The sequence below is a fragment of the Zonotrichia leucophrys genome, chromosome 13 (genome assembly GCF_028769735.1).
Source record: "Zonotrichia leucophrys gambelii isolate GWCS_2022_RI chromosome 13, RI_Zleu_2.0, whole genome shotgun sequence".
Lineage (NCBI taxonomy): Eukaryota > Metazoa > Chordata > Aves > Passeriformes > Passerellidae > Zonotrichia > Zonotrichia leucophrys.
In genome coordinates, this window is record NC_088183.1 from 7,958,690 (window position 1) to 7,977,434 (window position 18,745).

Genomic DNA, 18,745 nt, shown 5'->3' on the forward strand with positions numbered 1-18,745 from the left:
GATGCCAAAGCTAATCCATACTTATCACTCAGATACTTGATTACCATGTCATTGATTCTGCCATCCTTACCCTTGTGATGGGGCTGCCTTTATGATTTCTAAGGGCTCAGACACAAAGGGATTTCACCGAGGTCTTTTCCCTCAGTGTGGATCTGGGGCACTTCACAAACCTGAGCATCTGCAGGAGCTGCTGGGGCTCTTGTGGCAGAGCTCCTGTGATGAGCAGGGTGGTGCAGGCACTCTGAACCAATGCTGCAACAGGAGAGCTGTGCCCAAACCCTTTAGGAACTGGATGCCCGTGGAAAGCAGTGTTTCCTCTGCAAGAGAACTTCACAGCCTTAAGGTGAGTTCCATCACAGCTGAGTCATCAAGGAGCTCACTGAAATGTGAATTTTTTTTGCTTAAGTGGGCATCCATAAATTGCTAAATTTAGAGAATACTTTACCTTATGTACAAATGTTAGAACAAGGGGTTTTGAAACCCAGAAGAAAAAGGGGGGGTTTAGCAGTACAAGTAATTAATTATATTTAATTTGAACACGAGGAAGCATGGTGAATTTTTGGACTAAAGTGTTCTAAGTATTGTGTTTAAACAGCTCAATGTTAACTGATTATTTATGTTGCCACTATCATGGATGAAGAAGTTTGGCTACTTTTTTATGGCCACACTGGAAAGTGGTTTTTAAAATGTTTTAGTTTAAAAAACGTTGTGTTCAGTGTTATCCCTTTAGGCTTCTCTGCACTCTGTTACAAAAGAAGATGTTTTCAAATACAGAAATTGTGTTTCTGTGAACAGAAATGACCACATCTGCTCGAGTGTGCCCTCTTGCTAGTGCAGAAATATGGGGGAAAATATTGCTGAAATTTAAATGCAAACTTAATTTTCTACTGAAAGAGAAATCTGAGTAAGTAGCTAGAATAAAATTGATTCTGAATTCATAGTGGGTTGTTTTGGTAATGGAGATTCTAAAAGGTCTGTTGTGAGGAGCAGTGATGATGGTAAGAGAGAAAACAATGAATCTTTACTGGTGCTTTGGAGAATGCAATGCTTTTAGGAGAAATGCTAAATATATATTTCATCTTGAACAACATCATTCTGAGTGAAACATCTAGTACATCAAATGGGTTCTGTTTTAGTGTTCATAAAAAAAAATCCAGCTCTTAGCTTTTCCCTTGTTAAAATACAATTTCTGGGCTGAACTGGTACTGAGCCAAAGCAAACTGCATGAGGGGGCTGAAAGGAAGGTGGTGGAGTCTTAGGGTAACTTCCAGGGCCTTCCTTACAGTGTGAACTGCCTCTAATCTGCAGATTGGTGTAGGGCTGGAAAATAAAAATGCCAGAAAACAGTGTGTGAAAGGATGCTGAAATTAGGAATAGCAGAGTGTTCAGGGTTTACCTGGGGGAAGACAGGTGTTTAGGAAGGACAACCCCATCAGTGGCTGAAAGGGAAACATTTTTACTGGAGTTAAGGTAGCATGCCAGTGACTTCAAAACTGGATTAAAAAAAGTAAGATGTTAATACTGTTTGTAATTTATTATGATTGATCTTTAGGGCTGTTGGAAGTGGTTTTACCAGCATTAATACTATCATAAAGTACCTGTTAAGACTGTGCCTATGGGAGCATAATCCTGGTTTTGCTGAACCAAATGGCAAAGACCTCCTCTAAACCTGGTGGTGACATGACCAAGACCTGCAGAAAGAGGCCATCTGCAGCAAAATACAGAATTTTGGAAGCTGCAATTAGATTGTTTTATATATCCACATGGGGATTATTTAACTTCAGAGACCCCTTAGATGCATCTGTTTGCAGGTTTGAAAGGGCAATATTTTCATATTCCTCTTGTGATGCTGAGCACCTGCAGTGGTGAGCTAGCACTACCAAATCCTTCTGGAAGTTCCTGTTCAGAAATCCATAAAAGATGGGATTGATACATGTCGAGATCATGGCCACAAGGTGGCAGATTGTAAATGCCAGGTTGTGATTACAGCTCATTAGTGCCTCGTAATTCCAGTCAAAAACCACATTGAATATATTGAGAGGCAGCCAGCAAGCTGCAAAGGTCACCACGATTGACACCAACATCATATTGATCCTTTTGTTTTCACTCAGCCTGTTCTCATTCTCTCTCATCCTGTCTATTTTACCCCTTCTCCTTCGAAGACACACAAATATCCTGAGATAGCAGATAAAAATAAAGCCCAGTGGGAAGCAGTACTGGAAAACCAGCAGGCTGGTGGTGAAAATCAGCCTCTCTGTAAGAGATGGCCATGCCTCGATGCAAGCCACCTTGTTCTTGTAGAAATCACTGTGGAAGGACAAATGTTTGAAGGGCTCATCTGTTATTTGGTGGAATACTAAAAAAGGAGTGGATATGATGAGGGAAAGCCCCCAGATGAAAAGAATTCCCCAATAAGCATGTGAAATATTGGGCTTCCAGCCACGGGGGTTCACAATTAACTGATATCTCTCAATAGCAATGAGTACAAGTGAGAAAATGGAGACTGAGACAGACAGGCTTTGTATGAAAGAGCCAATTTTACACATTGCCTCCCCAAATATCCAGTGGTCCATTAAGGTGTATGCCACTGTGACAGGAATGCACATGATACAGATCAGGACATCTGATAAAGAGAGGTTGGCAATCAAAATGTTGGTGACATTTTGAGCTTCTTTCCGTCTCTTTATTATAATAATTAAGCAAAGATTTCCAACGAGCCCCACCAGTGTAACCAGCGTGTAAGCTGTAATCAGCAAGAATTCTGCAAGGGAGGAAAGGTGGCATGTATCAAAGTTCAAGAACTGAGAGAGGCTAATGTTAGAGATAGTTTGGTTCAGGATCTCGCTGGGGTGCTGAACAGCTTTATCCATCCTGAAGCATCTTCCAACCTATGGACAAAACCTTGCATTATTTAGAATGTAATGTATTTAAATTTTAAATGTATTTAAAATCACCTTTGCATGGAGATTTTCAAGCAGTGAATACTGTGGGTTTATCATTTTAGTCAGCGTCCATAAAGTTTGGAGCAAATCTAACATGATTAATTAGAGCACTGGAAAAGCAGATGGTTATCAGTGGGTTATGTATCCCTGTGGAAGGAGGTTGGTGTCACCTCTCTGAGGTTCTGCACTCTCAGTGCTACAGATCTATAACTGATGCACAAGAAACAGCTGTGATAGCAGCTCTGACTGAACTTGTACACTCTCCCACAAATCCTCTTTTACCAGCTGAGGATGAAGTTTACTTTTCAGAATAAAGTATTCTAAGATCTGTCCCTGCTGAAGATTTAAGAAGGTTTAATGGATTCCAATGAGGATAATCTGTTGCTTTTGTATTACCAGAAAAGAAGAATTGGGTCCTGCCATCACTCTGCTAGCTTAGACATCACACTTAGATTTTCTTTAGAACTACAAAGCACTGTGAGTTAATACACTCAATCCTCCTGAATTAATCAGTTATGTTGTGCTTGAGATCAAATGGCATTCAAAACCTCTATGAATGATAGCTAAAAGGGAGTTTCCTGTTCTACTGATGCATTGAAGATAGTATGTCCTTTTTCCTAGATCTGACCTGAGAAATATGTAAACAAAATAAAGCTCACATTGTAGTTATACAGAAAATAACTCCTCTTTCAGCTCTAACTTAAACAGGAGTCAAGCAAAAAAATCTGGGATTAGAACAGTTCTGTGGTTTCAAAACTTATATTAATGGGAAGAGTTATGTTCAACATAACATCTTGATGGGTTTGAATTTATCACTGAGTGCAAAACTTAATCTTAATTTAAAGGCTCACCAGCTTTCTGGCCAGAAAGAGGTTGTTTCCAACCTGGGAAAGCAAAAGCTAGGCCTGAAAAGAGCTATTTTAAAATTTAAAAATGGATAATTGATGTATGTTCTACACATATATCTTTCAAAACTCAAGTTTAGCTCACCTTAATTCCTTTGTGAAATTACTGGAAAACTAGCTGGAAGGAAATAATTCTTCTCCCCTAGTAATGGTGTTGAGAGCCTGTGGAGAAAGGAGAATGAAGAAGCAGTGGGAAGTTAGAGGATACACAAAAAGAAGGAGGGATGGGTGGATGTTTTATTATTCTAGAAAAAAATCTGCAGATTTGTCAGTCCTTTCACAGAAATGGTTGCCATTATTTAATCACTAAGGATTTTTAAAAGTTTGGTTGCCTGTGCAAAATTAAGCACTTAATCCAGGGTTAAATTGGAATTATGATTCCATACTTGTTTTCCCACAGACACTCAAAGAATATTCCAGCCAGAGTTATGTCCTGGACTGCTTTATCCTGATATTTCTGTTTGACATAAGTTTGAGTGCTTCAAATTAGGATCCTTAAAAATATCCAAAAAACACCATGCTCCCCTTTGGAGCATCTACTACCACTGTCATTCTGATTAAAATACCCTTTTCAATCAGCTTACTCAAGTGGGAAGTGGCTGCAGATAAATGTGACTGTGTGTGGCCCTGATGTCCCAAAAATGACTTGAATTGTGGTCAGGGCTAGCACTAAGCCCTATAGTCTCCCTAGAGAATATACCTGGCTTGGTTAAAGCTGTATTGGGGTATAGGAATGTGCTCTCTGTTGACAGAGTGACAAAAGTATCTTTTGTCTCCTTAAAAAGGAAAAAAGCTCAGAAGTAAAAAGACACCTCATAGGACTTTGGGGAGTTCACTTCAAACTTAAGGTTAGCCAATTGGACAGGAGATAAAAAGCCTCACCAAGCAATTTACTAGAAAAAGAAGAAAACAAAGAAACTAATCACTTCTGTGAGGCGTTTTACCAGGAGCAAGAACCTCTTGCACCTGGCTCAGTTTTTTTCTGTAGAGTTTTGTTATTTTGCCTTTTAATAAAACTTTTCTGTTTCCAACACTACCACAGAAGCCATCCTGCTGATTTCATGCCTTCTAAGGTAGCTGAGCTATCTCAGGTGCGATATAAATCTCCAAGAGCTTATAAGACCTGGCTTGAGGAGACTTTATATCATTGGGGAATGACATGGAAAACTGTACAATCCTGCTGCAAACACTATGGGTGTCTGGAGGCTCTGATAGATTCTGCAGTCCCTTGCAGGTCAGTAGGGCCAGAACAAGAGCTGGGTTCTCCACAGTGTGCCCACCATGCTCCACAAACTGCTCTGCTCCTGAGGCCAGGAGAGAGGCCAGGACTGTGACTGACTGCCACATGGTGTGACTGGGTATATATATACACACATATATCTACATATCACAAATAGACTGAAATCCATGAAAAGCAGCCCCTTGAGGAGGGCACTGTCGCCACCTTTCCCTGGGGCAGCACTGGCTGCCTGCCTTGGTTTCTCACACCCAAGGCTGTTTGTGCTGGAAGGACAGAGGCACTCAATGGCAGATTGGCAGCTGGTCCCCAATGGGATTTGCTGCCACTTCAGAAGTGTGAGGATCTAAAGCCTGGCTGCTTTACCCCAGGGGTGATCTGTGTCTGCAGTGCCTGTGGTGTCCACCTGGCTGGCACAGACCTGATCCTTCAAAGACAAACTCTGCTCTTCCCTGCTTTTTATGTGAGCAGGAAAAGCTGTGGGGGACTCAAAAGGCCACGAGGCTGAGCCAAGTTTGTAATATTTTATGCACTATTTGCTAGGCTTGTTTATTTCTCCATGGATGCACAACACAGTTTGATAGCAAATTCTGAGTGTCCTCTCCCAAGAATTCAGGATGGTAGAGCTTCTCTGGCATTTGGGAAAAGTCTGCTGACCTAACCAGTTCACTTGCTACATCAGTTTGAGGCACACTCTCCATCTATACTGTCCTTTTCTCAGGAAAATGTGCAATTTCTTTTCATTCTTTGGTTTGTGCTGGGAGTTAAAGAGTGCAGTATTTAGTACACACCATTCTGTGAGGCAATTTAAACATTTCCTTGGCAATAAAACAAATCCACCTGTCTTGGTAAGCATCTCATAGCATTAAAAAATAAGTTACTCTAATATTTACTACAGCATGTTGAACTATATTGTAACACATACTGGCATTTTTTAATCTAATAAATAAATGTTATTTGAATCAGCATCCTTGGATCACAGCTACAGCTGATACCAGAATTGAATTGTTTAACAAAAAGAACTAATTGCTTCAAGCCCTAATCCATGCGTTTTGGAAAAGATCCTCTACCACAGTAAGAGTTTAACTCTGTAAGATATTATAAACCCCCAGTCTTGTTTCACTCCTCTATCTGCAGAAACATTACTGAAATGTTCATAAGCAAAAGAAAGGTTTAAAATAAAATGAGTTTTAGAAAGGCTTTCTTCCCTAAGTATTTTCTTACCTGTGCTAAAGATGAACAGTCCCATCCTTTCAAGGTGACCAACAAATGTTTCAATTACAAACCTTAAGTTCCTAAGTATTGCACAGATAAAATGCGGAGGAAAATTTACATTCAATTTTAAATATAGGTTATAGAGAATAAATTAATGCTTTATAAGATATTTCAGTAACTTTTGCCATAGTTCTATTGATTTTCTGACTTCTTACCTGATGAAAAATTCAAGTCATATCCACACTGCTTTAACAATTTTTCTTTTCCCTCAGAGCCAGCAAACACATCTTCTTTCTGTATGAAAGAGTCCAGAGCAAAGCCATGTCTCCTAAAGCCACACTCAAACTCTCCTTTCTTCTGTGTGTATCAAAGCTCAGATCCCCACTTTGCAGCAGTGCTGAGGCTGCCAGGCTGTGGGAAGGCAGCTGAGGAATAAAACGAGCTCTGGAATCCAAGAGGAGACGAACAGCAGTGAGCAGGGAGGAGGAAGGACCAGTAGTCATGGGGATGGATTTTCCTCCACTGTGCTGCTTCCCTCCACCCTGTCAAACACCTTATCATGCAATTTCATTTTCAATTATTTAATCTGTTCTGTAGTTCAAATGTTTTCCCTCTGCAGGGTTTCATACATAAACATCTGCAGATGGCATATTGCTTTCTTAACTGATACAGCAATACAATGAGCTGCTTGGAAGGAGCATGCACGTCCCATTAAGTGTATCATTTGCTTTATTGCAATTAAGATAATCAGATTTTCATTATAAATTGATATTTTAGCTTACACTCCTCAGATAAAACCAGTATTCCTGAAAAGCAAGGCATGGCACACTGCACTAGCACATGGTGAAAAGGGGCTTTATTTTTCTTAGTGTTTTTTTCAGTAAGAGTCCATATGTTTTGTAGACATGTTTATAAAATAAGCATTCAGCTTACTCACTCAATATTTAGAATGAACATTTATGGAGTGGGAAAGGAACTGCTTTTCTTAGGATTTGAAATCTGGTAAGTTGCTCTATAAACTTGCATTTTTACCTGGGTCCACTGAAATTCCAGTATTTCAGTCTTTTTTTTTTAAGAGAATGGCTTTTCAAAAAGCAGTAGGATTTTTGGGATCAGCAATACCGATGCTGTACTGAAGTGCAATTCAGAACTAATTATCTAAAAATATAGTTGGTTGTCATTCTATATTATTTGAATAAAATAGCTGCAGGGGGAAAAGAGCCTTTGTGACCCTGTGACCAGATGAACATCCTGCTTTTCACGTGTTTGAGTCTATTCCTGATGTGTTTGTCCAGATTGTTTTTTAACCATCTGCGGAGATCTTGGATTCGAGTGCCTAATTGACTGCTAGGAAGACTGCCTTAACACCTCTCCATAAAACTTCCTTCTCTGTAGTTTAACCAGTGCTTTTTATTCTAGGTGTGGTTTGGGAATTCTGATATTTTAAACAAAAATGCTGCAATCAAGCAATGGGAATATATTTTTTCTAAAGCATTTCTAGAGCTTGCTGGGTTTGATTATGTCAGTATTACTATAAAAACAAAGCTTTGCCAAACAATTTTAGAAATTCTGCTTCTGGTTTTAGTGTAACCCCAGGAAGTTAATCAGGACCTGAACATGCAATGTGATAGATAAGCATCAGAACAGGCCATAAAAATGGATATCTACTTATGAAGCAAATAAGTCAATAAAATTAAAAGATGTTCTGATTCTATCTCTAAATTTCAAAGGTCATTTTGCTTATTTACACATGCCTCTGTTTCTAATATAATTCTGCATGCAGTCCTTCATTTGTGGAAAAAGTGGGGTCTTTAACATATGATCCATTGGTTTTTACAGTTGTATCAGCCTGCTGCCTCATGTGGACTTTGTTGTGCTGTAAGCTGTTGTGAATTAGATCATATCCAGCATCAGAGGCTTGTGGGTGTAGCTGCTCCTGGTGTGTTTAATCCTGATGTCAAAGGTATGTGTGCTGAGTGGGACCCATGGCTCTGGAGGAGGGATCACAATGTGTTTTTTCAGCCAAATGCTGGAGTGTCTGTTTGCAAAAAAGGTTAATGGGTAGCAGAATTGTATTTACTTTTTATCAATGGTCTTGTCATTTCTAAATTGCTCAGTATTAAATGACAGGTGAAGTGCCATAATAGGTTTTTAAGTTCAAAGTTTGTAATAACTTGTGTAGCATTGGCAATAACCTGTTGGTGGAAAATAACATTTAACTCCTCAAATAACATTTAACTCCTAAGTTCACCCTTTGCTCTGGCATTTACATGATTCCTTGGCCAGCAGGAATCTTTGCTGATGGTTGATCACTCTCAATTTTTGCTTTTGCTTAGTTGTTTCTCCTATGTACCTGTGCAGTCGTCCTTGTTTCTGCCTGTTGCATTCTCCTCCTTCAGAAAGCAAGATTTAGTAGAGATGTACAATTTCTCAGCTTCCCACATGAAGGAATTCTTTAACAGTAGATTGGCCAAGAGCTGGTGCAGACACCTGTAACATCTCTGAAGGGTCATGGAATCACAGACTGGTTTGGGTTGGAAGGGACCTTAAAAATCACCCAGTTCCAATGGGCAGGGACACCTCCCACTAGATAAGGCTGTTCCAAGATCCATCCAGCCTGGCCTCGGACACTTCCAGGGATGGAAGTCACATCCAGGACACTTCCAGGGATGGAGCAGCCACAGCTTCTCTGGGTGATTTCTTCCATTGACTCACCACTCCCACAGTCAAGAATTTCTTCCCAAATCCCACATGACTCTGCCCTCTGACACTACAAAGCCATTCCCTCTTGCCCTGCCATTCCAGCCCTTGTCCAAAGTCCCTCTCCAGCTCTCTTGGAGCCCCTTTAGGCACTGGAAGGACTCTCTGAGGTCTCCCTGGAGCCTTCCCTTATCAGGCTGAGCACTCCCAGCTCCCCCAGGCTGGCTCCAGAGCAGAGCTGCTCCAGCCCTTGGACGCAGCACTGCAGGTGGGGTCTCACAAGGGTGCAGCAGGGAGGGAGAGCCCCCTCCATCATCCTGCTGGTCACACTGCTCCTGACGCAGCCCAGGACAAGTTCAGATTTTTCAAATGCACTTTGCTGGCTCATATTGAACTTCTTATCAATCAACACCTGCAAATCTCTCTTCTGAATTATTGCTTCCTAATAAATACTGTTCAAAGCACTTCAAAGAGGCATAGAAAAGTAAATAAGAATAATTGGAAATCTCATATGTTAGTGTTGGATGTGCTGGTTAATGCCATAAAAGTAAGATAATAAGCTGTGATGGAGGAAAAACACACTCCCCTAACATTTTCCTGTTCTGAGGAGAGATCAACACCCCAGTAAGGGATTCTCAGTAAATAGCTCATAATGTGACCAAACTAGCAACAGCTAAGTATGCACTGGGAGTTTTTCTCCATGGATGTACATGTGTAAGTCGAAGCCCTGCTCCATGACTCAGAGGTTTTTTTCTAATTGGAAATAATTTTCACAAAAATAATTCATGTTCACTACCTGGAGTTTAGGTTTCACTTCATTATACTGCATAGCTCTAAGGGACACCTTTGCAATATCCTTGATGCCTGATCTCAATTTTGATTCTCAATTAGCTCATGACTAGAATGAAAAGTCAACTGTTTAAAAATCTGATATAACTATAAATGAGTTACTTATAATAACATATTAATTTTAAAAATTGTGTCATGCCATGAACTGTTGGCTAATTTCTGGACCTTATTCAGTTGGCATAGAGCTGAGATGGAGATGAATAAACTCACTGGCTGGAAGGTTAGCATCTTAATTTTTTGGGTCAGCCAAGTTACTTTTCTCACTGAAAAAGAGATAAGATATATGAGTAATTGTAATAGGAGTGTGACTGCATAAATCCATATTTTATAATAGGTTCCGTGTTCCAAACCCTGATTCAATTCTTGTAGCTTTCTAGAACTTCTCCAAATCACTTTTACCAAAAGTCATCTCTGCCAAAAAATTAATTATTTCAATAGCTCACAGATTTGGGGGGAATGTGACAATTTGTATCTCTGGTTTGTTCTTTCCCATTCTAGAATCCTTTCATAACAACACTGTGAGCACAGAACCCTGCTGTTCTCATGGCATGACATCTTGCAGGGTCCTAATTGTTAATTAAGAAATACTTAAATAATCAAAAGATTTTTCTCATTAATCTCAGTCTGTTTCCGTTTTCCAGCATGTTTCAAACTGTAACAAGCATTTTGATTTTCTGGATAAAAATCAGAAATTCTAGATTGCTATTTCTTGTCTAGAAAGTCTTACTTTACACCACCTCATTTAAGATTTCTTGAATAGCATGGATGTCTTTCAGCTAATTTCAGGCAGGTACTTATTGAGCTTCAGAGCTCAGCTCTTCCTGCTGTGCTCAAACAAAATTCAACATCAGTCATGCAAAAACACCACAAACCCACCCCACAGAGGTTCTGTGGAATGAGAAAGAGTTGGAGTCTAGGAATAGCTAAGAGGAAAAAAATAAAAGCAAGTAGATTTTAATTTAATTGGAAAATACATAATGAAAAATTTGCAGGTGAAAAGACCAGAGTGTGACTGAGATTGATGCTGGCTCCAGGTCTTCCTTTGGCAAAACTTAGGATTGGATTCTGGTCTGTCTCAGACTAAGATACAGTGAAAATTCTCCCCTCTCACATCTGTCATAGCATCACTACATTCTTTGATCCTTCACAAGAATCTTGACTTTTGAGACCGTATTTTGCTGCCTTGCTTTCATCCCATCACTTCAAATTATGGCCAGCTTTTATACACAATTTTAGGAAAGAGAAGAAAGGAAATAATGAATTATTAAAGAAGAGGGAAAAGATGAAAGAGGAAAAGAGAAATTGAACTTCAGAGGGAAGAGGAGGGAGGGCAGGGTTTAAGGAAGAATGGTAACTTAAATCCAAAGAAAAGGATGCAAATTCAATTCTCTGATGACTTTCCACTTCACCCTTCACAAAGGTGTGTTTCTTTCTTTGGCAAACTCCCCTTAAAAAGGGCTCCAGGAAGATTTTGTTTAACAGATAAACTTTGATACTACTTACTGAAGAAATAGTACCTGTGGGTTATCCTGTTACCTTTTTATCTGTAGTTTATCTTCTTTTGCATTAAGCAAATACAAGAGAGGGGTAGTGTTTTATTCCCTATCTGAATTTACACAAGGCAGAGATTTTTATCCTGAGGAGTGTCATGTTCAGACTTTAGGGGGGTGAAAGTCTGTCTAGTTGCCCCTCAGTATTTTTTAATCTTTTTCAACAAAAACCCCTCTGCTGATCACTACTAATTCATCAAAGTCTCCAAAGTAAGATGACATTTAATGTTTATGCAGATGAAAGTGCAAACAGCAGAACAGAATGAAAGAGAAACTTTTGCCAAAAAGGCAAGAGCTCTCTCAAGGACAGCTGTGCATCTTTCAGAAGTGTTTGCACCTGTAGCTAAAGCAAAGTGCCAGGCTGGGAATGCTCACGGTGCTGCTGCTCCCTATGAACCACACAATTACACTCTGCCTGAGGTGTTGGTTTGGTTAGGACTGAGCCTTCCAAAAGTCTAATAATTATCTCATTGAAATGATGAAAATAAAAATCTTTGTTTCTGTGTGTATCTCAGAGTGATGTGGGAAATTATGGTTGAATTCCTTGTATTCCCAACTGTTCCCACCTATATACAGTTAAAAAAATCTGGGTGAAACCTTTGTGTAGCTAAGGTGATATTATTACAGTTTTCAATGTGAATGCAGAACTAATTCAGCAAACAGTCTGCATGAAACTTCAAAATGCTTTCTGTCTGCTGAAAGGTCAAACTAAACCTAAGTCTAGAGCCTTGTACTATACCAAAAAAATAGTTAAACTCATTAAAAATTCAAGTGATACACATAAATTGCTTAAAAAATAATCAATGCCTGCCAAGAGTAGAAGCCAGAGATGTAACTAAAGATGTTGAAGCTAGTGAAAGAGATATGACTTTGTGTTTATATGAGGGTTTAGATATTTATAACTTATGAACTACTTCTGACTTCATTATGTTTTTCTATTGCCCTTTATGCTATTTTCCAAAACTTAATTATTCCTTTTCCATCCTCGCAGTTTGGACCCATTAAATAGAGTGAAAAAGTTATGTTTCTTGAATGACAAAAATTGATACAAAGAATTCTTTAATAGTTTATTCTGCATCAGCTTTTACTGAGAATATTTGGTAACACAGGAAATTATGTTGGAAAGCTCAGCTCTCTCTCTAGTTTTCAATCTCTTAAGCAGCAATGCCCTCCTGTGGACTCTGGGTAAAATAAGTTCTTCTGAATAACTAGAAAGGTGTATGCATGAACATGATTTGGTTTTCCTTCTTCCTAACACATTAATTAAAATGTCCCATGAAGACATTTTATTTGATTGGCATTATTTGGCCAATGCTTCTGGTTTGAGAAACACATTTCCTCTAGGTAATGATACAGGTGGAGCTTTTATCTGAAAAAGCACCTAACTTTAGAAGTTTCAGCTGCTGATTTTTTTTTTATTCTATGGGTTGCTATCAGAATTGAAAAAATGTCATGCTGCAACTGCCTTGTCAGAAAGTGAAAAGTATGTATTTCTTTGGCATGACACTTTCCTATGGATTTTTATATCCATAGGCTGATATTATGCATTTACTAGTTTAGAGCAAAAAACAGTTAAAAAATTCTGTGGGAAGCTGCTGTGGCTGCTGTAGTGTTTCTGGTTTACATCTCACACACATTGAGGCTCATCTTTGCTTCTGCACTCACTGTGGCAGCACCTGGGTCTTGTTGGCTCATGTAGTTTGAAGGATGTCTGGGTTTTGGAAGGACAGGAGTCTGCTAAGGAAGGCGGGAGCCTGTCCTGAAATGGAAAATGTAAACCTCCCCCCTCCAAATTGTTAAAAATTTGAAATGAAGGGTCTCTCAGGCAAAAAGTATGGGAGCAGGAAATAACAGTTCTTTAATATGGAAGAAAATAAAAAGATAAACAATGCAGTAAGCCAAAACAACAACTGACAGAGTCAGAACACAACCTGACACCCTGTGGGTCAGGGTGTTGGCAGCAGTCCCATTGGAATTGCGGCTGCAGCCCTCCTGCAGTGTCAGGGGTGGTTCTGCTGGAGCAGGGATCCTGTAGAAAGGTGCAGTCTCTTCCTCTGAAGCTCCAGTGGGAGAGGCAGCAGCTCTTCCTCTGGGAAATCCAGTGGGAAAGCTGTGCTGGTGTTCCAGAATCTCAGATTATATCCAGGCAGGAATGCTTGGCTCCTCCCTCTGGGCTCACATCTCCCAATGGGATGCTGTAGTTCACATCAGCCATGCAGTGACATTCAATAGCTGTTATCAGCAGATTTTGTGGAAGAGATAAGGAAAACTGCCCACTTAACAGAAGACAGCTGCCATCCAGATGGCAAATAGAATACAATTTGCTTGGCAATCCAGGACAAAGGAAAAGCACATTTCAGGAGCACAGAAAGGCGCCCAGTTCCTGGGAATGTGTGCACCAAGTGATGACTGGCTGCCTCAGCAGGTGTGAATCCAGCAGAATTTGAGAGGACTGGCTGGAGCCTCCAGGCAGCTGGGGTGACTGGAGAAGGGCAGGTCTGTGGGTGTGCAGGAGAAGCTGGTGTCCATCTGGCTGTTCTGCCTGCCCCAGAGCCTGGGGGATGTGTCAGGGCACGTGCATGTGTGCAGGCTCTCAGCCCTGCCAGGGCAAGAACTGAACTTGGAGCAGGTTTGGAGTGAAGGTGTGAATGAACATGAGCTCACTCTGGCAGCTGGGAAAGGCAGGGGCACAGCAGGACAGAAGGACACCAGGCCAAACACAGTCTGGCCTTTGTGCATTTCCAGAGGAGACGTTTCCATCTGCAGGACATGGATATGTATGTCTTAAAGGTGTTTTCCTTTCATTAACCAACCAGTTAAAAGTGTAAATGAAGAATTTGGGCTACACCTGAATTGAGCCAGTGGCTGATTTTTCCTGCTGATTTGCTCACATCTTAAAGAGCCTCATCTCCTGATGCAAGCTGTGACTGTTTTCTTTGATCTGTTCTTGGCCTACTTGTCTGTCTTGTTTTCAGGGAGAGAAAGTGCCTGAAAACAAGCTTTGTTTTCTTTGTTATCTCTTGAGGCCATAATTAGCTCCTCTTAATTTTTCATTCATTTTGCTCTAAATTACTATAGGTCTATAAAACTCTCATGGATTATTTTCCATGTGACACATACTGATTTATCTTGGGAAGGGCCATACAGCTCTCACAATAACTAGTACACAAAATAGTTTTGTATTTCCTGTAATTTTTGTGCAGCTTGCAGACAGCCTCTGGGAAGATTTTTATTTAGTACAGTAGGATACGTTTGTTTATTTAAAACCCACAAATATTTCAGTGGCATTATGGGATATTCTCTTTTCTTAAACTAGATAAAATGATGGTGTCAGTTTATGCATTGAGGTAAATGGATTTAAACAACTTTCCTTGTGACTGTCAAACAGAGTCATTTAATAGGTTACTTTTACTATACACATGGCCATAACATAAAAAAAATCCAATATGAGTAAAATCAGATTACTGTATTGCAAGTACCAATGCTACAGGCAATGATAATCATAGCCTGTGAGACAAAAAGCATGTTCAGCCTCTCTGGATTTCCTCTGGGGCTGTGGTTAACCAACCTTCCAGCACAGCCAATGTTCCTCTTGTGTCTGTGTCTCCAAGGGAGCATTTCCAATTGATTCCCATCAAGGGGATGCTACAGTTCTGCTTCCTCCCTCCGGCCAGCACCAGCAGGTCACATAAAAAAATGTTTCAGAAAGCTGGAGCAGCTGAAAACCAAGTCCTTTGTGGTGATAAAACCATTCATGGCTGTCTCAGTTCTCTTATGTGGATTGCTGTGTGTTTGCAGAAGCATCAAGGCTGGCACATGGGAAAAGGCAGGATCAGTTCAGGAAACTTGGACTATACATCCTGACAGTGCCTAATGCAAAACAGCAGCCATTCTTAGCTCCTGCTTAATTTTTAACATAAACCCTCGTGGCTGCAAGACCGAAAAAAAAAATCTTTCTAATGAAAAATTCACTTGAGTTGAAAGTAATGCTGCAGTCTTCATGACAGCAATGTTTAATGCACTATAAAAGTAAGAGGGAAAAAAAAGGAAAATTATCTCACTATTTGTCATTCCACAGGGCTTGCACAGTCTTCAAAAGCTCTAATTGTTTTTCTGAGAATATGCCTCCTTTTCAGAGCTAAGGAGAGATCTAAGGGTGAGTAGGCTGTGATAGGGTTGGAAAGAGAAAGGGAAAGCAGGGGAGGAATCTGTAGCAGGAATAGTGAGTGAGAAGGAATCACAGAAAGGTTTAGGTTGGAAAAGCCCTTCAAGATCATCGAATTCCTTCAGCACTGCCAAAGCCACCCCTGCACGGTGACCCCAAGCGCTACATCCGCACTGCCTTTTAAATCCCTGCCGAGACGCGACTCCACCACCGCCCTGGGCAGCTGTGCCAGGGCTGGACAGCGCTTTCCGTGAAGAATTCTTCCCTGACACCCAACCTAAACCTTCTCTGGACACCCTGAGGCTGTTCCTGCCACCCTGTCCCCGTTAGGAGCGGGCTGCCAAGGGGAAGGGGGACACAAAGGAGGGAAGAGCCGCGGCTGCCAGGAGCAGACAGAAACAGGGCGGGGGGGTTAAACCCGGAGGAGAGCGGTCGGAGGGATGGGGAAGGCGAGGGGCGGCCCGGAGGATTAAATCCCGGGGAGGGCAGGGTGAGGTGCGGGCACAGGGGCGGAGGCGGAGCCCGGCCGGGGCCGTGCCCAGCGGGTACCGGCAATGTCCGTGCCCACGGGGCGGTGTCCAGAGCCCGTGGCTGGGCTCCGCCTCACGGTGCCAGCCACGGCAACACGAGGCAGCGGCAGAAATGGATGCACAGAGTTTCAATGAACGTGAGGAACTTCTTTACAGCCCAGTGACGGGTCCTGGGACAGATGGGGTGTTGAGTCTGCCTCCCTGGACACCCCAGACCCGTCCGGACAGGACCCTGTCCATGTGCCGTGGGCTGGAGCTCGGAGCTCGGGCCAGCAGCGCCCCGGGGCTCTCGCCGCGCTCTGAGGGGACGCCCCGAGCCCCTGGCGGGCTCCGCCATTGGGGGCGCGCGCGGGGGGCGCCCAACGGTCCCCGCGGTTCAAACGCTCCCGCGCGCCCCGCCCCCCGCTCGCTGCCCCGCCCCCCGGGGTGGGCCCAACCGGGAGGGAGAGCGCGCCGGGCCGGAGGCGGCGTCCCATTGGCTGCCGGCCGCGGGCCCGGCGCATTGACGCAGCACGCCCCGCCCCTCCGCCCGGCGCGCGCGGAACGCGTCCCCCGTCCCTACTGGCTGCCCGACGCGTCCGTCGTCGGCCAACCCCGGGACTTTTGCGGAGGTTGCGCCCTTTCATTGGTTGTTGCACACGTCCATCGCGGGTTAAGCCACGCCCCTTAAAGGTGAGTGGCGCGTTGACACGGCGCATCGCTCTCATTGGCTGCCTTGGCGGGGGAGGAAGGCGCGGGGGGCGGGGCTCCCGGCGGCCCCTTTGTGTGGGCACCAGTCGCCGGCCGCGCTCCCGAGAAGCCGCTGCCGCCATTTTGTGCGCGCCTGTGTTCGCGCCCACCCCCGCCCGCCTTTCCGGGGGAGCGGCGGCACCGGGGACGCCCCGACTGTGCTGCCGGTCAGGTGAGGCGGAGCGGAGGCGCCGGGCCGCGCCGAGGCAGCTACCGCCGGCGGCCGCCGCAGCCGTGAGGTCGCGTTGCTCGCAGGAGGAAGAAGCGGCAAGACGGAGCAAGAGGGGAAAAAACCTCCGGAGCTGCCCCCGAACAGGAGGAGGAGTCTCGGCGCCAGGCCCAGGCGCGGCCCCGGAGGCAGCATGGAGAACTCGCAGCTGTGCAAGCTGTTCATCGGCGGGCTGAACGTGCAGACCACGGAGGCCGGGCTGCGGGAGCACTTCGCGGCCTACGGCACCCTCACCGACTGCGTGGTCGTGCTGAACCCGCAGACCAAGCGCTCCCGGTGCTTCGGCTTCGTCACCTACTCGGCGGTGGAGGAGGCGGACGCCGCCATGGCCGCGTCCCCCCACGCGGTGGACGGGAACGCGGTGGAGCTGAAGCGGGCCGTGTCCCGGGAGGACTCGGCCAAGCCCGGCGCTCACGCCAAGGTGAAGAAGCTCTTCGTGGGCGGCCTCAAAGGGGACGTGGGCGAAGGGGACCTGGTGCAGCACTTCAGCCAGTTCGGCCCCGTGGAGAAGGCCGAGATCATCGCCGACAAACAGAGCGGGAAAAAGCGCGGCTTCGGTTTCGTCTACTTCCAGAACCACGACGCCGCCGATAAGGCGGCCGTGGTCAAGTTCCACCCGATCCAGGGCCACCGAGTGGAGGTCAAGAAGGCCGTGCCCAAGGAGGACATCCAGGCGGGCGGGGGAGGCGGCGGCTCCTCCAGGCCCTCCCGGGGAGGCAGAGGAGGAAGGGGCCGGGGCGGCGGCGGCTCCGGCAACCGGGATCACAACGGGCTGTCCAAAGGAGGCGGCGGCTACAACAGCTACGGCGGCTACGGCGGGGGAGGAGGCGGCGGGTACGGCTCCTATGGCAGCGGTTCCTACGGAGGCGGCGGCGGAGGGGGAGGCGGAGACTACGGCAACGGGTACGGCGGGTTCGGCAGCTACAGCCAGCACCAGTCCTCCTACGGCCCCATGAAGAGCGGCGGAGGAGGTGGAGGAGGGGGCGGCAACTGGGGGGGCCGCAGTAACAGTGGACCGTACAGAGGAGGCTATGGCGGGGGAGGCTACGGGGGCGGCTCTTTCTGAGCTGGAGCGCCCATACCCATTGATGGGGGGGCGTGCAGAGCCCTCCCTTCGATACGGGGCAGCTTCCGAATGGTTTCTCCCCTCATTCGCCGAAGGGCAGCTCCTTTTAAATGCCTCCCTGCTGTGGGAGCGGCTCCTAAATGCCCCCTGAGGGTCGCCTCTGCTGCCTGTGCCACTTCGTTCTCTCTGAAGATGGACTGGGCCCCACATACACATATTTTGTGTTACAGTCATTGATGGACTCTATTTTTTTATTATTACTTGGACCTTGGTCGTTTTTATACTAGCAACGAAAAATGTCTTGTTTTAATTTGTTTTTTGGGGGGTGCGGGGTGGGAAGTGTCTTGCTGATCTGGAGTAAATACTGGGGAGGGTTGGGGGGGAAGTTCCTTTGTTGTAAGGACTCGATGCCTGGATACTACGTTTTTTTCTACAAAAGCTACTCGGATCCCATGACTGACTTTTAACATTTCTGTAAAGGAAGAAAAAATGGTTTTTACGTTTTTTATTTTTTAAATAAATCATTGTGTTCATTGACCTTTACACGTCTAATTTTTTTTCCTAGGATCAATTCCGTACGGTTTTAAGGCTTTTCTAGGTTTGAAGCAAGTGTTCCTCTGCTTTAAAA

At 44.2% G+C, this 18,745-nt stretch overlaps 2 protein-coding genes and 1 long non-coding RNA gene across 3 annotated transcripts in view; 2 read left to right on the forward strand and 1 right to left on the reverse strand.

Annotated features, from left to right (window-relative positions):
• Nucleotides 1-8,355, forward strand: part of LOC135453723 (uncharacterized) — a 44,574-nt gene extending 36,219 nt beyond the window's left edge. The window contains exon 5 of the long non-coding RNA XR_010441934.1: nucleotides 8,139-8,355. This is a non-coding gene — a long non-coding RNA (uncharacterized LOC135453723). The remainder of the gene's footprint in view (nucleotides 1-8,138) is intronic.
• Nucleotides 1,049-6,714, reverse strand: LOC135453722 (neuropeptide Y receptor type 6-like). Its single transcript, XM_064725040.1, has 3 exons — nucleotides 6,515-6,714; nucleotides 3,933-4,009; nucleotides 1,049-2,888 (listed from the first exon to the last, which is right to left on the reverse strand). Exon 3 carries the CDS (start codon nucleotides 2,868-2,870, stop codon nucleotides 1,752-1,754), a length of 1,119 nt encoding a protein of 372 aa, XP_064581110.1. The 5' UTR covers nucleotides 2,871-2,888; nucleotides 3,933-4,009; nucleotides 6,515-6,714; the 3' UTR covers nucleotides 1,049-1,751.
• An 8,495-nt stretch (nucleotides 8,356-16,850) lies between the features above and the next one.
• Nucleotides 16,851-18,429, forward strand: HNRNPA0 (heterogeneous nuclear ribonucleoprotein A0). The gene has a single exon (XM_064725121.1). It carries the CDS (start codon nucleotides 17,185-17,187, stop codon nucleotides 18,115-18,117), a length of 933 nt encoding a protein of 310 aa, XP_064581191.1. The 5' UTR covers nucleotides 16,851-17,184; the 3' UTR covers nucleotides 18,118-18,429.
• Nucleotides 18,430-18,745: the final 316 nt, after the last annotated feature.